General features: G+C 37.9%; 2 protein-coding genes across 3 annotated transcripts in view; one reads left to right on the top strand and one right to left on the bottom strand.

The window, feature by feature from the left end:
- SOS1 (SOS Ras/Rac guanine nucleotide exchange factor 1) overlaps positions 1 to 5,294 on the top strand; it is a 139,853-nt gene extending 134,559 nt beyond the window's left edge. Inside the window, exons 21-23 of one of the 2 annotated variants that reach the window (XM_055327154.1) lie at positions 9 to 53; positions 1,784 to 1,902; positions 2,773 to 5,294. In XM_055327154.1, coding sequence (XP_055183129.1) covers positions 9 to 53; positions 1,784 to 1,902; positions 2,773 to 3,264 — 656 coding nt within the window. In that variant the 3' untranslated portion in view covers positions 3,265 to 5,294. The remainder of the gene's footprint in view (positions 1 to 8; positions 54 to 1,783; positions 1,903 to 2,772) is intronic. The other variant, XM_055327155.1, reaches the window with a different exon arrangement.
- A 9,333-nt stretch (positions 5,295 to 14,627) lies between these two features.
- ARHGEF33 (Rho guanine nucleotide exchange factor 33) overlaps positions 14,628 to 19,703 on the bottom strand; it is a 46,600-nt gene continuing 41,524 nt past the window's right edge. The window contains 1 exon segment of the mRNA XM_055327158.1: positions 14,628 to 14,776. Within this exon segment, the coding sequence (XP_055183133.1) occupies positions 14,647 to 14,776 (130 nt within the window). The 3' untranslated portion in view covers positions 14,628 to 14,646.

Raw genomic sequence — 19,703 nt, 5'->3', positions numbered from 1 at the left:
TTTCACAGGCAGCGATACCGTCTTTATCCAAGTTTCACTGCCCCATGGCCCAAGTTAGTATATTTGGTTTAAGACTCATAATTCTTGCTTTGGCTTTAAAAGTTAAACCAAGTGTAACCTTCCCTGCTAAAACTCTTCTTGGGTCTGGCGGCATTGGTACATTGCTTGCAATATCATAGAAGCAAGGGCTTCACTCGTGCTATCTTTTGATCCTAAATGATTTGCTTCAACTTATATACTTTTCATGCTTTTTGTAAAACCCATTTTCTCTTTTGAAAAGAACATTATTATATGGGTGACTTCCACATTTAACCATTTCTCTTTTCCAACTATAGAGTTCTAAATATATTTTAATGCTCAACTTAAAAAAAAAAAAGCAAGAGCATGCATGCGCAGATGGGAATGCTGGCAGCTATGTGCAGTGTCTAAATCACAAAATACACTTAGCCTGGCAACAGCACAGACTGTAGGCAAATGACTACTACTACTTGACTTTAGAAGAACTATCTTATAACTGTAACTTAAATTATATGGCCTAAATATTCATCACTGTTAAGCAAAATAAAGTTATACTGTAGATATTTGCTTTTTTATTTTTAAAGTCAACTAACAATTCATCAAATGATTCCATAAGTTTTAAGCTAATAGATTAGTGGGTTATGCTGCCCTTCATACAAATGATTTCAAAATGTATACAATGGAAAACATTAGTTGTAAGCTAAATTAACTTCCTACATAGTCTCCTAAGAAGAAAGGTAGGTGACCAAAATGTTGCTCATTTGAATAATATCAGTACACAAAGCACTCTTCTAAGTTCTATATTGTTATAACTTTTAATCGACAAAATAAAAGCTATTGGCACTTAAAGGAAAACAAGAACCTCCCAAGTATAATTCTGATCATTTATGTATTTTCATCTCTTTTTTTATACTTTGCATAAACTAACAACTTACATAAATGTTGTCTCTCAAAATGTAATGACTTTATGCCTATATTACGCCCGTGTCATCATTAATGTCTATAGGATAAGTTCTAATAAGAAGCTTTACTTACCTTTTTTGTGACAGTTCATCAACTCACTCTTAAATCAGGTTCACTAGATTCTAGTGTAATTTCTGTTTTTATCAGGGCTGCCTCAGTCATCTTAAATAGCTCTATCACAATTAAAATTTTTGGATTAGAGTATGATTAACCTGATTTTGCTCACTCACCAAGGAGAGCCAGCCCATTCCTAGACAAAGTGAGGAGACCCTTCCTCTAGACATGAGATTCTCTCCCTGGCACCCTTTGAGAAAACTGCTCAGGAGAGCAGTTAAGATCAAAAACTAATCCCAAGGACTATCCAGTAAAGACAAGGAAATTCTATACTAATAAAGTCAGAGAAAGAAAGTGAGCCCATAACAAAAAACCTAATAAAATTACCATTCCAAAAGTTTTTAGTAGTTTGCTGTTTCTCCCAGATTCTGAGAATCATATTGAAATAAAAAATTCCAGTAAAAAATTAACAGTGGGAATGTTATTTTGTTCAAGAAGCAAAATAACAGAATATCTTAGGCAGTTTTGTTTGTTTTTTTCTGAAAATTCTGCTAGGAAATTTCTGCATGCTTTTAGAGCAATTTGCTTTAGTAAAGGAAATCCTATTATGTACTGGTTTATTGAACTGCTTTTGATAATTCTGTACATTTCTTTTAATAAATATAAGCAGTTTCCAGCTAAGCCTTTACAGGATTAAGAGATGAAATAGAATACCTGTCAACTTTTTTAAAAATGTAACACCCTACAGGATCTGCTTCAGTATCATCTATAAGTTTAACCAAGGGCACTGATGAAGTACCTGTCCCCCCTCCTGTTCCTCCACGAAGAAGGCCGGAATCTGCCCCCGCCGAATCTTCGCCGTCTAAGGTACGTAGAGTCCTGTCACCTGGACACTGGAGTCATTATGGTTACAGTAGAATCATGTTCCCACCAGGTTAGGCTGAAACTTCAGGGTAGCTGAGCTTAATAGAGTGTAGACGAGAACTAAATACAATTTACCCTGGAGTTATGTTTATTTATTTTCTTCTAAACATAGTTTTTTGGTATGTTTTAAGAACCCTTATAAATCTAAATTATGGGTACTGTCAAGGAAAAAAACAAGCTTAATCTATAAAGAGTAATGTAGTCTCAAGCAGAGACTATGCAGAGAAAGAGAAAGAAGCAAAGAGGTGTGAAGCTTTATATGAAAGCACATTTAAAGTGAATCTTAAACATTACCTATCTGAGCCCTTAACAGATCTGACATGCTTTTAAATGGGATTTGCCTGATGATTCTGGGTTGGAAGAGACCTTAACAGCTTATAATAGCCTTTTTTTCCCCAGTTGTTTAAGCTTCTTTCTTTGCCAACTCTTAACTTGATTCAGGGGTTCTCAAGTGTCCAGAGAACAGAGCACCTGAACAAGTCAAGACACTCTTTGCAGAACATCAAAAAATGTTAATGTAGTAAGTTTTAAATTATAAGATTAACTTATGTTAAATTGTAAATGATTTTATACTAGACTGATAGGTAAGCAGTAGCAAGCGACAAAATGTTGAGAAAAATAAAAACTTAGAAAAAAAAATCTTAACAAATTGGTATTAAACCCTCATTTAAAACATATGGCAAAACCCCTGAACCACACCCAGGGCTCTACCAGTTGTGTTTTTGAAAACCCCAACTTAATTCATAATATGTTTGTGGTACTACATCAATTATTAATAAATTTGTGTTTTATTCTTTTTCTCATTTGTGTCAGATTATGTCTAAGCATTTGGACAGCCCCCCAGCAATTCCTCCTAGGCAGCCCACATCAAAAGCCTATTCACCGCGATATTCAATATCAGACCGGACCTCTATATCAGACCCTCCTGAGAGCCCTCCCTTATTACCACCACGAGAACCTGTGAGGACACCTGATGTTTTCTCCAGCTCACCACTACATCTCCAGCCTCCCCCTCTGGGCAAAAAAAGTGATCATGGCAATGCCTTCTTCCCAAACAGCCCTTCCCCTTTTACACCACCTCCTCCTCAAACACCTTCTCCCCATGGCACGAGAAGGCATCTGCCATCACCACCATTGACACAAGAAGCGGACCTTCCTTCAGTCACTGGGCCGCCTGTTCCTCCACGACAAAGCACTTCCCAACATATCCCTAAACTCCCTCCGAAAACTTATAAAAGGGAGCACACACACCCATCTGTGCACAGAGATGGACCACCCCTGTTGGAGAATGCCCATTCTTCCTGAGTTTCTCTGTTCTGGGATGGACGTTTCCTAGCCCCAGCTCCATGGCTGGCAATAGAGGGCACTGAATGTGCCAGCACTGAGGAGTTAAAATGACAACTCCAAACACTAACGCCTCTCCTTCGGGATGCAGTATGAGACAATGAACTTGAACCTAGACGTAATTAGAACATGAAAATGGTATTCGTTCAGAATATGGAAAGACTGATGTAGAGGAATTGGACAACTGATTTCACCTGAAAATCAAGTGAAGGGACTGTTTCTAGCCGATAGGCAGGAGTCCTCTTTTTGTGAAGTGATCTTTATCATTAAAGGGATGGAAAACACAGTCTAGTGTCCAGCAGGCCCACATGATGACAGTTTTTGTAATTCAAAATATGCACTTTTTAAAAAGAAATCTTAAACAGGGATCTTCATATCTCCTTTGTTTTCCTTTGCTTTTACTCATCCTACTTTAGAATATTTTCTTAAAAATCATTCAAAGGACTGTGAGGAGTGGCTGTGCTACCTGACCTTGTTGGCGTCAAGGCCCAGCACTGTGCCACAGTCCTGTTTACAGATTATTACAGTGAAGTGAATGGGTACCAAGGCTTCACCAAAGAGGTACTTTGTCTTCCTTCCTTCCTTCCTTCCTTCCTTCCTTCCTTCCTTCCTTCCTTCCTTCCTTCCTTCCTTCCCTCCTTCCTTCCTTCCTTCCTTTCTTTTCTTTTTTTCTTTTCTTTCTTTCCTTCCTTTCTTTCCTTCTCTTTTCTTTCTTTCTTTCTTTCCTTCCTTTCTTTCCTTTTCTTTTTCTTCTTTCTTTTCTTTCCTTTCTTTCTCTTTCTTTCTCTCTTCCTCTCTCTCTCTTTTTTTAGGAGTAATTATACTAATTTTAAGAGCATTCCCCCACCCTCCCTACACAAACAAAACATGGTGGTGTTGCCTTCAAACCAGATAAGTTTTGTGTCATTAACATGACAGAAGAACTTTTTTTAAAATGTAACTGTCATGTATACGATTTACATTTAGGAGACTGTTAATCTATGCTAGATTGTTATTTTCCCCCCTTCTCCCACAAAAGTTTACTGGTAATCCATGTCATGGCTCATAGCTGTCCCTCTAACCATACTCTGGAAATGTAGTCACCCAGTGTGAAAAGAACCACTTGCTGGGCATCACTGACACCATTCATGTTTTACTGATAGTTGAGTAATCAGCATATCTAGAATTACCTTGCATTGCTGAAATCATGTGTATATAGTGAATGTTATATAATAAACCTGGCAGGTCTGTTTTAATTTAATTGAATAAAGATACAAATACTTTGTTTGACTGGCATATATTAAATTATTATATGGAGAAAATGGTTGATTCTTATTTCTTTCAGTTGAAACACACACACACACATCACATGCAAACACTAAGCATAAAAGCACGTATTGCGGTACGCCGTGGTTTCTAGTTCTGGATGTATGTATTTCATCTTAAAGAATGATCTAAAGTTACAGTTTGGCATGTAGGAAAAAATTTGGTTAGAATAGAATGGGTATCTTTTAAGCAGAACTTTGTTTTTTAATTTCCTAGGCAACATGTATACAGATTGTTATATTAAACATTCTACCTTGCTTGAGGTCTGCTCTATTCATAATAGAACATCTACCTACATCGTTAGTATCATATTATGGATTATTCATTAAGCATATGTACTAATCTGAGTCTAACCAATACTGTGACTGAAATGCATGCAATTTGTCGAAGAGAAAACGTTTTATTAATCTCTACTACAATGTCTGTGAATTGTGCAGTGTTCCATCATTAGAGAGTCATCAGTGTCTGCATGTGTCTTCAGAATAATGAAGCAACATCTCAGCAATTCTGTTAACCATGCCATTAGAGACATTTTTAGAAGTGCTGCATCATGGTGGAAACCTAATACTTTAATAATTTCCTGTGATCTTTATTAGAGCATTAAATGTACTTCACCAGTATTACAGTATATAGTCCTTTAAGACTAGAATGTTGATTGCATCATCATTAAACAATCCATCCTATCATATCCTTTCTTATTTGTTAGAGTTGAATCTTTTTTTGTTTAATATTTGTACCATTCCTATTATGGCAGCCATTTTCCTATCTGTAAAATGTCTCCTTTTAAGTCTCCTCCAAAATTAATTTCAAATCTACTCGTGTACACAAAGTGTTCATAAGACCATTCATTCAACAAGTGTTTATCTACGCCTACTTACTAGAGCTGCTACAATTAATCCTAGTGCACATTCCAGAATCCCTCATGACTTTTTATTAGACCAGCCTCATTTTCCCTATGATTTCCCTTTCTATGCTTATTGATCACTTCTCTTGGATTATCCCACCTCATTTCAAATGCGAGCCTGAGAAGTCACATGGGAGCCCATTCACAATCTCCCTGGCCAGTGCGTCAGCCTTCAGCAAGGCTTTTCAACCCGCCTGATAGAGGAAAAGCTCAGATTTGGTTTCTAGTCATAATTCTCCCGAAGGGAACCATTTTTCTACTCCCAGTGGTTCTAGGAAACCACTTCACTGTGCATCAGCATTGTGGATAGAGGATATTTTTATTCTAAAGTTGACATTTGGGTAAAAATATTTTCTGCAGTGGTAACGGATTAGAAACCTTTCCATTGGAGGCCCTTAAAGAGAGGTGAGAAAACTATCCTTGCCTTCTTCATATGTGAAACATTAGCCGACAAATTTATTCTTTGTAGTAACTAAAATACACATTCAGGGACAAGAAGTGGCTAAGAAGAGAAATGCATCACCACTCAATTCTGCTTTTGAATCCAGGACATTACAAGATAGGGCAGCATGACTATTTCTAAACCACAATCCAAAACACGGGACATTTCTTTTAGAAATGGAGATGTCCTTAGAAGTTTCATTATCTTTGGAGCACGAAAATATTTCAAGGTTGAATTAAGTGGGCTGATTATAACAACAGAAAGGGAGAATTTTCACATCTAAGCACTTTTTAAAACAGGAACAGATAAGTAATATGTTTCTAAGTTTATTGAAAGACAGATAATTGACTGTTCCCAGCCCTCCTAATGTATCTCAAAAGTACAAATTATCAGGAAATACACAAACATTAAAAGTTTGCTTAATTAAAGGCTGTTGGGTTTCACATTACATGTTTAGTAGGTTACTATGCTCTAACAGCTCAAGAATGTTTTAATGGATCTGAATTTAGGAAAAAGCATGCCACACTAATGATACTACAATCAACACAACAGTCTAGTGAACAAGTATTGTTTCACTTGAGGGTATATTATGGTTTTGAATTCTTCCTTAATGGGTTTTTTTTTTTCATAAATTAAAAGTTACACAAACTAAAACTTAGTTGGTATCTACGACCATGATCTTAAATCTTAAGTTTAGCTTACTTTAGTCATGTATTTCATCCTTTTAATGATAGCTTAAATTCAGTTTTAAGTGGCTCAGCAAAACAAATCATGGAAATGGAGGAGGGAGAGGTTCCCAATTTGTTAGTGTTGTATATATTGAGGAAAACCTTTTGTTTCCTCCAGATTTAGAAAGAAACTTAACCATTTATTTCTTGGTATTCTACTGCTATTGTTAGATTCACTTATTCTTTTAACTTACACTGTATGACCATTGTACAAGTGTAGGTCCTGTTGCACATTCATCTTTACCAGTAAAAGCAACAAGGTGAATATCTGTTTGGCTGAAAGAATTATGCAGAATTATTTATAAGGGAAAATGATGACTTAAGTTTATTTATTCAATATTTTTCTTTTGAAACATCTCATTACTAAAAATCATTTCATGATCCCTAATACATGAGCCAATGAAATATTTTGAGCTCTAGTTAAGAAGCATAAAGTCTATATGTTAAATCTAAACACAAGCACTTGTAACTTATTTTGTAAATTTCATGCCTTATTTTCCATTTTTGACACCGTAAAGTGCATTTTCTGTCAACTGTGAGCAAATTCCCCTTTTGCCTTTAATGAAAATAGTGCATTAAGTAGCCAACTGCTGCAAAATTATAAATCAACTTAGCTGAAGGTGGATCACATTAGACTATCATTCAAAGAAACAAGATGCATAGGATGGAAGTCACGTGGTATGGCTTTAGGGAGAGTGCACCTGTGCCAGATGCATGCCATTTTCAGTAGCTGCCAAATGTGCCTTTAATTAAGAACATCTCTAATTTTTTTCTTCAGATCAAGTCAGCATTTGGGGGTGGGATCAGGGCAGGGGACCTTGGGGTGCAAATATCTGGTGAAACTCACCAGAGAAGAAGCCTTTGTCAAAGTGACATGTATAATTTTAGTAGAAACGTGTTTGTGTGTATATGTGTGTGTGTGTGTGTGTGTGTATTTGCCTTTGTTTAGTAGCACGGTATTTGCTAAAATAATCGTCCAAAAAATTGCTCTGTCAGTCTTACTCTGATGTAAAAAAAACAAAGTGCAGTCTATACATCTAATATGGCCTTTGTACCTAACCACATTCGTAGGTAATCTTTGTACTCTGTGTGCAGCAGTATTCGGTTTGCATTTAAAGTGAAAATAATGGCTGTTATTTTTCTGGCATTACTAAGATAAACCGAAAAATAATAAAGAAAAATGCCTTACATAGTCCACAAGTGTATTCTTTTTGTATGTATTTATTTTAGAAAGCACTCCTTTCAGCATCAGTCACCATTATTTTAGCTTGTGCTCTCCATAGAGAAAATAGTTTGTTCTTTATCATAGTCTTGCTTTGGATGTACTTTTTCCTGTATCATCATACAGAGAAAATTCAGGATTTCCTCCTGTATCAAGCCCCTCTGACTATAGTGAGTGGGAGACCCTTGGGATGAAAATCAGTACCTTAGTGACCTTGGATGTCACCTGGATGAAGTTTCAAAGGGCTGAGGGAGGCACTTGTATTCCATAAAAGTTTTCAGATATCACAGTTCCTGGACAGACAAGTCTTATCAAGACCTGTAGGAATGTGGCAGCCTGACGTTTAGCAATTCTTTCTAGGCTTAACATAAAAAGAAAACAGTTTATGGTTATAGTCTGTAAAGAATTTTTTAAGTGTAAGGTCATTCATGATGAACTACAGAATGTAAAAATGTGTGAAGCCCAATGCCTTTTACAGAATAGAGTGCTTAATAAAGGTAACTAAAGTTATGAGGGATATGTTTTCAAAGTTTGCCTGCTTGTAGGTATCTTTTTTTAAGAGGTTGCTATTTCATTCTGAAGTTCCCATAACTTCTTGATTCTTTACTATCCAGCTTCCTTTGATGTTACTATCATTTCAATTGCTTTTAAATTACCGCATTATAAGCATTTCATAGGGCCCATCTGACTATTCAACAAATATTTACTGTTCCAGGTATACTTCTGATGTTAGGAATACAGCAATGAACAAAACAAAAATCTGTACCATCATAAGATTCATAATCTAGTGAGATGTAGACAATAAGAAATAACATACATAAGAATGTTGTAACTGCTATGAACAACAACAAAAAAAGACAAGGTGACTAGGAATGTAGGGGATGGGGTAGAATATATTAAATGAGATGATCAGAGTCAGCTCAGAGAGAAGATTGCATGTGAGAAAAGACTTGAAAGAGGTGAAGGAAGGAGACATGCAAGTGTCTGAGGAAGAGAATATGCCCAGTCACAGGGAAAGGCCAGTTCAGAAGCCCAGCAGCAGGAGCATACGTGGAACATCTGAAGAATAGCGAGGCTACTTGTGCCTGGAGAGGAATGAATGTAGGCAGAATAGGAGATGCCATCAGAGGTTTAACAGGGGCCAGATCACTTTTAATGACTTTGGCTTCTCTTAGAAAAGGAGCTCATAGAGCGTTTGAGCAGAGGTTCACTCTGGCTGACCATGTTGAGAACAATCAAGGGTCAGGAGTGGGAGTGGGAAGGCTAGCTTGGTCAAGGTGAGAGCAGTGCAGGTGGTGACAAGTGGTCAGAGATGGCCAAGTTGCTGAGAGGCTGAACATGGGGTTAAGAAACAGAATTGTCAGGGTGCCTGGGTGGCTCAGTTGGTTAAGCATCTGACTTCGGCTCAGGTCATGATCTCAGGGTCCTTAGAACAAGCCCTGCAACAGGCTCCGTGCTCAGCAGGGAGTCTGCTTGTCCCTCTGCCCCTTCCCAGTCCTTGTGCACGCATTCTCTCTCTCTCAAACAAATAAATAAATAAATCTTTTTTTAAAAAAAGAAATTTAAAAAAAAAAGAAACAGAATTGTCAAGGATGACTTCAAGGTTTTTGGTCTGAGCAACTAAAGGACAAAGTTACCATTAACTGAGGTGGGAAGGTAGTGATGAAGCAGGCTCAGACACATTAAGTTCAATAAATATAACTATGTCAGACCTCTGATAGGTGTCTGGGCTGAGGCTACAAATTTGGGAGTCACTTTCATAAAGATCATATTTTAAAGCTAGCAGACTGGATATGATCACCAAAGAAGGTAAGTACAAAATGGAAAAAGAAGAGATCTAAGTAAAGGAGAGCCCCCAGGCCACTCTGATAAGAGAGGGAGGAGAAAGCAGAACCAGCAAATTGACTAAGAAGGAATTGCCAATAAAGAAAGATGTAACCCAAGAGTATGTTGTGCCCTTGAAGACTAGTAAATTAGTAGTAGTAGTAGTAGTAGTAGTAGTAGTAGTAGTAGTATTTCAGAAGGAAGAGGTGACAAGCATGTCAAATACTATTTGATAGAGAGAGTGGACTATTCATTTAGCAAGTGAAAGTCAGTGATAAACGGGACACAGCCAGTTGAGGGGAGTGGTACAAGTGAGTCTAATAAACAATGGGAGGAGAGAACTGGAGCAAGTTTCCTCACTCAAGTTTTACTAGAAAGGTAAGCAGAGATATAAGGCATAGCTACAACAGTCAAGATATCTTTTGCTTTAAAAATGGAAGAAATAAGAGCATGCTTGTATGTTAAAGCATTTGCCCCACCTGGAAAATGTGATAATAAGGAGAGGGGATGTGGCCTAGGGCTGAATGGAAACAACCCACTTAGAAACACAGATGGTATCCAACAACAGACCTCTACAGTAGAGACCACTGTCTTCAGATAATCAGCTTTATAGACATGAGGAAGAAACACAATACGTTGTTTTCCTGCTAAGAATTATGAGCATTTAATACAATTACCTCTGAAGGGAATGAGGCAAGAGGGGAGAAAAAAGTCTAGTTTATAGATAAGAAAGGAGTTTAGATGACTTACCAAGATCATGCATAAGCTCTTTGAAAACAAGTTTTGGAAAATAACTTACTTGGGTAGAAAAATCTTGACTATTTTGCAGTTCTGACAACCTCCAAAAATAATATTTACAGCATTACCTAAATCATATCGTATATTCTTATACATATGTTTAAAATTTAGGTCTAGTATCACACAACAATTTCTACTTTTTTCCCTTAAAATATATAGGTCCTCATCAATTTTCTCAACCTCTTTTGTTAACTCATTTCCTTTTTTGAAAGAGTATATATCATGTTCCTTTTCCCTCACCCTGTCCCCACCACTGTGAGACTCACTGGCCCATATTCCATACATACCAGGATGCTCAGATGCTGAGAGCGCTACAGTCACATCTTCATGCTAAATCAACTTTTAGGCTATGAGAATTCGAAGTGTCCCAAAAGCATTACTGTTTAGGCTTGGGAAGAAAATTATCAATGGTGATATTTCAAGAGAAAGTTTAGTCTGGAAACTAGATTTAATTTTATTATACAACTTAATATAAGACATTCATTTTATTGTTTTCCTAAGTGCATGCAATTATCTGGACTATACAATCAATTTTGTCAATTTATTATAAAGAACACTAATCCTGTGTATATGTATATTTTAACCAAAATATTACTGTATGTGATAGTATGTGATAGTAAAGGTCACAGATGATAAATTTAAGAATTCAGAAAGATTCATTTGGATTTTGATGAACTATCAACTTTCTGTATCTCAAGATAAGTGTAATCAATTATTTTTTCTGTCCTAAATTTCCATCTATGGATAGAATCTACGTGCCGAAGCTTACATACTAAGATCAATTTATTGGTCTAAGATGTAATGGCCCTAAAATTTTGGTAGGGCAAAGAATCACCTGAATGCATTTAAAATGCAGGTGCCTGGGCCTCACTCACAAATATTTCAATAAAGTGGGACTGAGCTAGTACCCAGGAACCTGAATTTTTACAAGTGCCCTCATGGCAAAAGTAACATAATAGTAAAGACTTGAAGAAGGTAAGCAAATGAGACATGAGGTTCTATAGAAAGCACTACTCAAATGGTTTTCCCTGGGCAAGCAAGAAACATTTTACTTTCAAACCTCCAACAGGTTTTAACTATTTGTCACATGATCAAACTACCCACTACAGAGAACCCTAGAGTGCTGCTCCACAAATCCCTGGTTCTACAAGGTTCCACTTTGGGAGTCAGAAAAGCAGGGGAATCCTTGCTCGGGCTTGTATACAAACCACAGCAGGTTGCAGAAGGGACCTGCTGCCACTCCCAACCTGCGTGAAAACATCCACCTCATCTCCTGGTGGAATGTTTCTTTCTGCTTATGAACCCAGAGACTTCCAGAAGACAGCTATTGTCTCCTATGTAAACTGTACTTCTCCAGGAGACTGGAGCTCACAGATGTAGGAACTGCAAACCTCCTTCTCACCCTGACTTCATCCTTAATCCAGCATTATATTAAATGTCATTAAGAAATATCATTAAAGATCCTATCTCCACTGTCGATTTACAATACTATGTAGAAAGATTATGAAATGAGCCAGGACAACACAGAAAAAAGTAGCAAACTTTTTTTTTTTTAAGTGGAGAGATGTTTTCTAACTCTAGATGCTGTGAAAGTGGCAGTGGCACCTTCTGCCTTTAAGCAAAAAGTGCTTCTGAAGACAACTGTATTTTATTTCCTTTGTGATTGGTATTTTTCTTTTAAAAAAATGAAAGGCGGAAGGTAAAATGACAATCCTGAAGCTCTTTGTCAAATTATGAGTAGATTTTATTCCCTGTAGCCTACTCTACACTATTCTAGAAGTGGAAAGGAATTTACAAAGATACGTCATAGTTCCTGTCCTTGAAGGGACTTACATTCTTGGGAAGACAAGATAAAATAAATCAAAAGACAGACATGTTACAACACAGGAGATCACAGAAAGATAAGGGACTTAAACTGGACCTTGAAGACCAGCAGAGAGGAAAGAGGCTAGGAAAAAGGCATGAAGCAAGGTTCAAGGCTCACTAGCAAGCAATAAAAGCCCAGCTTTGCTGATACACATGGTCCAGCAGGCCTATAAAACGGGAGATGACAGCCAAAGAGAAGATTTGGAGCCATACTGGAGAGACAGACAGCCCTGAATGTCAAGTCAAGGAGTTCAGAATTTGTAGACAAATAAGAACATTCAAAGAGTATCATACAATCCAGCATTGGGAAATATTAATGTGTTAGAGATGTGTAGGACTGATGGGAACAGACAGTACTTGGGGACAGTTAGAAAGCTACCAGAAAAATCCAGTTATCGAGTGATGGAGACCCAAAGAGTAGCAGCACTAATTATTACTAATTTTATATGCTAGTTTCATAAGACACAACAAAATTGAGTTATGCTACAGATGTAACATCAAGATTTTTTCAAAGGATGTTATCCTTTGCAAGGTGTGTGATGCTTTTGAAACCTTCCCAGGAATCTATCATTTATATGATCAACATTATGAAGGAGAAAGAAATGTTATTGTCTTTACACTTTACTTAAAAGACTGTGACTTGTACTTCACTTTCCACATCCAGTCAGTTCTGTGTTGTGCTTTCAGGCACTACACCCAAACCACCTTTGGCCTACTAATAGAGAGAAACTGGAACTTCAAAGGAGTTCATTAACTTCAGGAAAATGAAAAACTTGGCTTACACTTAAATATTGGAAATTCTCAAAATTTGGCAGCGATCTTTTAAGTGCTCCAGACCACCTATTGTTCAAAATGCTAATGGATGAGTTCCTAATTAACCATCAGACAAGTAGAAGAAAACCTACAATACTCAGAAGCTAAACTTCTCCCAAATCTATCATACAGCACATTCCTAGAGGAACACCCTCTAAAGAAAGTTGGTTTGAGTACCAAGATTTTGAATAAGCTGTAACCAAATGCCTCTAATTCATTACAGACAACTGCCTGGGAAGAGAGACCTAATTTTTTTCTATTATTCTTACATTTGGGGCATGTCAAGGATGTGGACCATCTTGGACATATCCATGTGGAAACAAAGCACATTTTAGTACCCCATAGCCAGGCAAGCCTCATTGCAATGATTCCTCTGTCTGAGCTATAAGAACTGTTTTTTGTTTTTGTTTTTTTTACAGCTTACTTCTGGAAAACAGAAAAAGAACTGCCAGCCCTAAGTTTTCATTCTCACCTGGTGTTTTGTAGCAACCCATGTGTGTGAGCCATTAAAGCACTGATGTTGCCATCTTCTTTCCAGACTGAAGAAAGTCTTTTTAAAGAGAAGATGTAGCTTAATAAGTGCTTCCCCCCCCCCCAATCTATCTGTTCATGAGTGTTTGTGACATTCAGGATCACTAGTGGATCTTTAAATCCTGAATACTCAATAACACATAGACTCTGAACTGTTCTCATCTACAGCATAATCCCCATGAGGGAAAATATTTCTTTGGCCTCCCAGTTTTGAGAGATATCATTGGTCCCTGTACTGATTTTCATAACAACAGAACAAAAGAAATACTACTCTTAGGGTTCTTTTCCTGTTTGGAGTTCAATGTGTCTATATGCTTTGAACCTTCTATATCATGGTTTAAGCACAAATACTCCACAACTCAGATTGGCAACATGTAAAATATAACTCTGTTAATTGATCCTTTGCCTTTAGGTATGCCTTGGAGTTTTTGGAAGATATATGGCAAGACAGACCTGGCCCCTAACACCATGTGTATTAGCCTAAGAGCACTGGAATGAATTCATAAGGTAAATGCCTAGGAAGCATAAAATTCACATCCATGTTACATGCTCAATATTATACTGGGTGAATGACTTCAAGTTGGAAGTTTTTGTTCTTACAAATATTTATTTTCCTCCAAATTTATTGTGTTTCTGTAATGCTGTGAAAAGTCTTCATTTCCCTTTTCCCAAGTGTTGAGGTTCAAAAAGCCAGCTCTCAACCATAGACTAATCTTCATCTCTTCAATGTCTTGTATGTTGATTTAGTTTCATATGTAAGTATTTATATTAGTTTTCCTCAGGGATTTATACATCAATATATATATGTATATATATATATATATATATATATATATATATATTCCTACACAGATATATACAAGCTTTTTATCCTCATCTTACCACTTGACAATACAACTTTAAGTATGTTTTACACAGCTGTTCCTTGGTCAAGGTCATTTGCAAGAGCAAGTCGGTTTCTGAAGAAATCTTGTTTGGTGGGTGAAGGATCCATTGAGGGATTCTCATTAGTTTTTTCCCTGTATTCTGATCCACTGGACCTAAAATCTCAGCACACAGATAAAGTACAGGTTGATTTGGTTTTGTTTTCAGATATTTTATCTATCCAAATTGTTTTGCATTTGTAAAACAATTGCCTTTTAGATCTGGAATAATTTTTACTTTCCTTCAATTTCATGACTCAGCACATGTGTAACTAAAATTTGCAACGAATATAAAGAGAATATCTTTCTAATGCTTTATGGAGACAATTGTGACAACAGTGTATGTTAGTGTAAGATATTGTGTATAATAACATTGTAAAGGGGAAACAAAAGCTCAGAAAATTTAGGAAATCCTATTTTTGATTCAACCCAGCAACTATTCCACAAATTACCAAGGCCCTTAAATTAAAATGGATGGAATTCATTGTTCTCAATCCAGGTTATCTATCAAGGGCCATTACTGAATTTGGGCATTACATTACAAACTCTTGCTTTTGCTTGTTTTCATTTTTAAATGAAAGATTTATTGAAGCCAACCACACATATATGCTACATTTGGTAGAATGCAGAAATTAGTACAGTAGTCAGATTGAGAAGATTCTATAATCTCAACCACCACGAAGGAGACCAAGCCCAATCAATCAATAGTCAACAACTCAAATCAGTCCAATTGAGTCCCCAGTCGAGGGTGCATTCTTCCTTTATCTTGGTTAAGCCAGTTGGGTAATCCATTCCAGCTCTGCACCTTCTCCAGTTTGTTCATGTCAGAAGTCCCTGGAGGGAGGAGGCTTTCTGGAAATAACCTCTGATAAGCTAGGCTGGGGCCCTTTGGCTAACTTAAACTCTGAGCCAGAATGAGTAAAACTAGCCCAGTGACTAAGACCAATATCAAAATATCTCATGCAGGATGTATGGAAGTGACATTAGACATGAAGTTCTTTGTCCAAAGCTCCTATACAACTGAACAGGTTCTCCATATGCTGAGGGAGAATCAGGCATGCTTCCACTATCCACAAAAGAAGGATAAATTCTTTCACTATCTTTGGTATGCTACAAGTCCTCATTGTTGTTGTTAGATAAGTTAATTGTGACTCTATCACTTGCTGAATTAATTGGGCAGAATTCAAACATCCCTTTATATTATTCAAGGAAAGAAGTTGGATCCACACAAAGACTAAAATCCTGATGTCTGGAAACCTGATGACTGACTGGATTTTTTTTTTTTTAATAGTATTCATCCTGATGCTTGGTGTCACAGATGAAGCCAGAGCTGCCCACCATGTTTTCTACTTTCATTCAGGAAGAAGCACTTTTCCACTACATCACAGTGCATAGAGGAAAACTATTCTTTCTCTCAACACCAGTCCATCTGGGTACTCATGAGATAAGATTCTATCTTATCTGGTGAGGTGAAAGTCCTTTTCCCTTTCAGAAGCCCCACACCCCCAACTCTGCCTTGAAAGAGCCTCCACCTGCCCCACCCTAAGACTCTACACATCCTCTCAACTCAGAATTCCCACCTACCTACAGTTCAAATCATCCCTGAGTAGTACAGTTGTGCCCAAAATGTTAGGAAGATATATTTTTGACAATTTCATTCTTTCTCCATATCTTCTGCTATTCAGAAAGCTAGGAATGCCTATATTTTGGGGTGGGAAATAGGAAGCAAGATTTTAATCTGGTGGTGTTTCTTCTGAATGGTTCCCCCTTACGGCAGTTTCTCATCAGAAAATCATTAGCCAAAACTTAAAATCTTTACCTCACATTTCCCCTCTTAGCTACATCTGATCTCTCCAAAACCCAGTATGTTATACTTTGATGGTTCCAACATGCAACTGTTTAGCGTTTACCTGGAAATGGGAAAGCTTTGATGTCACCACCAGCCCCAAGGACCACAGAAATCTTCACCAGTTGCGTTCCCATTTCTGAAACAAATGCCAAAATCGCCCTGTCTAGTTTTCAAAGTCCACAAACTCAGCTTAGTATTTTCTTTTTTTAACCGCTCTTCTCACAAATCACTTTCTCTGTGTCTCCAAGTATGTGAATTTCTCTATATTTCCTGATATTAACTATTAATTAACTAATGGCTAACTTGCTAATCCTTTTCAAAATCCAGCATTCTACTGTAGCCATGACTATAAGCTTGTTTTTATCCTTTTAAAGATAATTTTAACTTGCTTACATAGTATGTGGCCACTTGGACTCTTCCAAATGTGTGGCTATTAGGCTTTGAAGTAATGTACACCTAAATTACTGGGAAATAATTTGCAGAATCTAGGAGAAGGGGCTACCGTATTTGCTTTTATTCCCTTCATCCCTTCATCCTTCCTCTCAGTCCACAGAGACAAAGAAAATAACAAGCTGGGTAGATCATACAAGTGTAGATTTGCTACAAATAAGCCTTGTAAGTTTATTTAGAGCTGGGAAAGGAGCAGGGGTAGAATCCAGTGCCCTGGAATCCTCTGACCTAAGAAGGGCTGGTTTTCTGATTGGAAAGATTGTCTGCTGTGAAAGCTTTAGCAAACCTGCACATTGAAAGGCAAGGGAGCAGGGCAACACCCATCCTGTCCCCCAAACCAGTCAGCCCTAGTAATCAACAAGGTGACAAATTAGCATCCTTTTACTATATGTTTGTTGAGTGCTTACTATGCTCTAGGTACTAAACCTTCAGCTCGGTTACCCTTACATCTGAACTATAAGCTTCTAATGGACTACAACTATTTCTTTTACTTCTTTTGTGCTAGACAGAACTTAGTACACTAAAGACCCTTCCTTAACTTAGTGATAGGTTTCAAATGATCTATTAAGAAACATTTGTAATGAGGTTTAAGTCATCTAAAATGTTATGCTTTCAATCATCTCCTTTGATTTTGAAGTTATGTAGGGAAATGAGAGAGGAATCCCCAGTAGATAAGAAATGAGAGGGCTTGAAATAGGCTTTGAGGAAGTAAAGAAGAAGGTGGGGTAAATTATCAATTAATTATTTGGTAGTAAAAAAAAAATGAAATATGAAAAAAAATTCTTTGGTAGTCCTGCTTTCTATTACATGGTTCCACAGCCAAGGCTGTGCATACACAAAAACAGCTGGTAAGACACCAAAAGAAGAGGATTCACTGATGTTCAGTTACATGGGGCCCTGTAGAAGTATTCTGTATGTGTGTGTCTTTAAGAAAAGAGACAGATTTTGATGTGACTGGTACAGGGAGGGTGATGAGGAGGAAGGAGACACTCTGAGATATATAAGTATAAAGCGTTAAAGGGAATGAAAATGGGTGAGGAAACAGAATTAATCATTTGGAAGCCATATTCTTTTTCTTCCACTTCCCCAAATTTGGGAATAAAAGAACACCTATACTCTCTACCTCTAAACTGTCTTACATAATCCTCTTCCTTCATGCCATACCCCTAACCAAGCATACTTATTAAACTAAGTGCAAGATTTATATATATATAAAGTAGCATTTGCTTCACACTTCAGAGTAGTCTAGATATAAGTCTTAAACAGCCTCCATATCCAGCCTTCTAGAATGGGACGGTTTGTCTTACTCCCTGCTCAAAGGCAGAGATAAGGGTTCAGTCCAGCGTCAGCCTATCATATTAGGTCTGCTCCTGGCTTCTAAGGATCTTCATTTAAAATTTTTTAAAGTTGCTTAACATTTTCAAGCTTCAGATATGTAGTCTTTATTCTGATCAATTCTGGGCAGCTTTCAGGGACATGTGACCTGGTATCTACCCAGGACAAATGTGCCTGAGATAGAAATAATCAGAGCATCATCCTTTTCCCAAATATCTTGGGCATTTTTCAGGACTTTTTTTTTTTTTTTTATGATGTCAACTTGACTCTCCCTTTTGAATCCTTGTGGGTCTGAGCATTCGGCCCTCCCAGCCTCAGAGGGAAGAGAACCCTTTCTCAGGTTTTCTGCTGCATCTGGCTCCATGCCTAGCTTCATCCCGAAGCAGCACTCTGGGTGTGTGGGGCCACCAGCCAAACAAGCCCCTATGGATACAAAAAGTGTGTCAGTGTAGACAGGAATGAGCCTCCAGAGGGCTGTGGGGGAGGCAGGCAGCGAACCCCAAACTTGACACAGGTGGCTTTTCTGGCACTAGTCCATTTTGGACCTCAGAGGCCAGGTTGTGGCATGGCTCCAAGGCCCAGGATTAACCACTTCTTAAAGTCACATGGCTTGCTGCCAGCCTGACCTGTCCACACATGGGAGGAGAATGAGCTAAATGTCTCTTTCTGGTTCCTCCCTGTACCTGTCCACATGCCTGACTTCAGAGTGCAAGTTCCTATACAACAGCTGGGACTATGTCATTCATGATTCCTACACAAGAATCTCATACAGTACATGCATATAAGAAAGAATGCTTAACTACCGAGAAGAATGGTGTGTTCTCATCTGAGTTAAGAGCCACTGACCTTTCTGTGCTACTCTGGGACTTTCTTACTCTTCCTCTCTATCTTAGCATAGTAGAGCAAACTTCCCATGGTTTTTACATGAGAACACTCAGAAGAACTACTCAAGCTGCTTCTTTATCCTGTGCAGAGTCCCAAAGCACCTACTGTGGTACCCTGACACAAGGCAGCAAGCAAATATCACCTGGTGGTGCTCACAATCCTACCCTAGATGTTCAAAGCTAGGAAAGTCTGCCAGAGGGAGCAGCCATCTGTGTGGTACCCCCTTCACTTCCATTCATATACCACTTCAGATTTTAAGTACAAAGGCAGCAGCAGAATTGGTGGCAGCACTGTGATTGGTGAAGAAGAGACTGATCTATGAGAAAAGATAAGAGGTCGAAGGAGATCCACTTAACTCTCTAAGAAGGATCCCCAAAAGGTGCAAGAAGACTGCAAGCAATTAACCAACGTGAATTTGGAGAGTCCACAGCTAGTCCTCAGCACTGTGCCGAGGGCTGGGGGGGCGGGGGGGGGTGGTGGGAGGGCTACAGAAAGGTAAAATCAGGTCTTCCACATGGTGAGTCT

Source organism: Nyctereutes procyonoides, unplaced genomic scaffold (genome assembly GCF_905146905.1).
Source record: "Nyctereutes procyonoides isolate TBG_1078 unplaced genomic scaffold, NYPRO_anot_genome, whole genome shotgun sequence".
NCBI classification, from domain to species: domain Eukaryota; kingdom Metazoa; phylum Chordata; class Mammalia; order Carnivora; family Canidae; genus Nyctereutes; species Nyctereutes procyonoides.
This window is presented reverse-complemented; position numbering and strand designations above follow the sequence as displayed.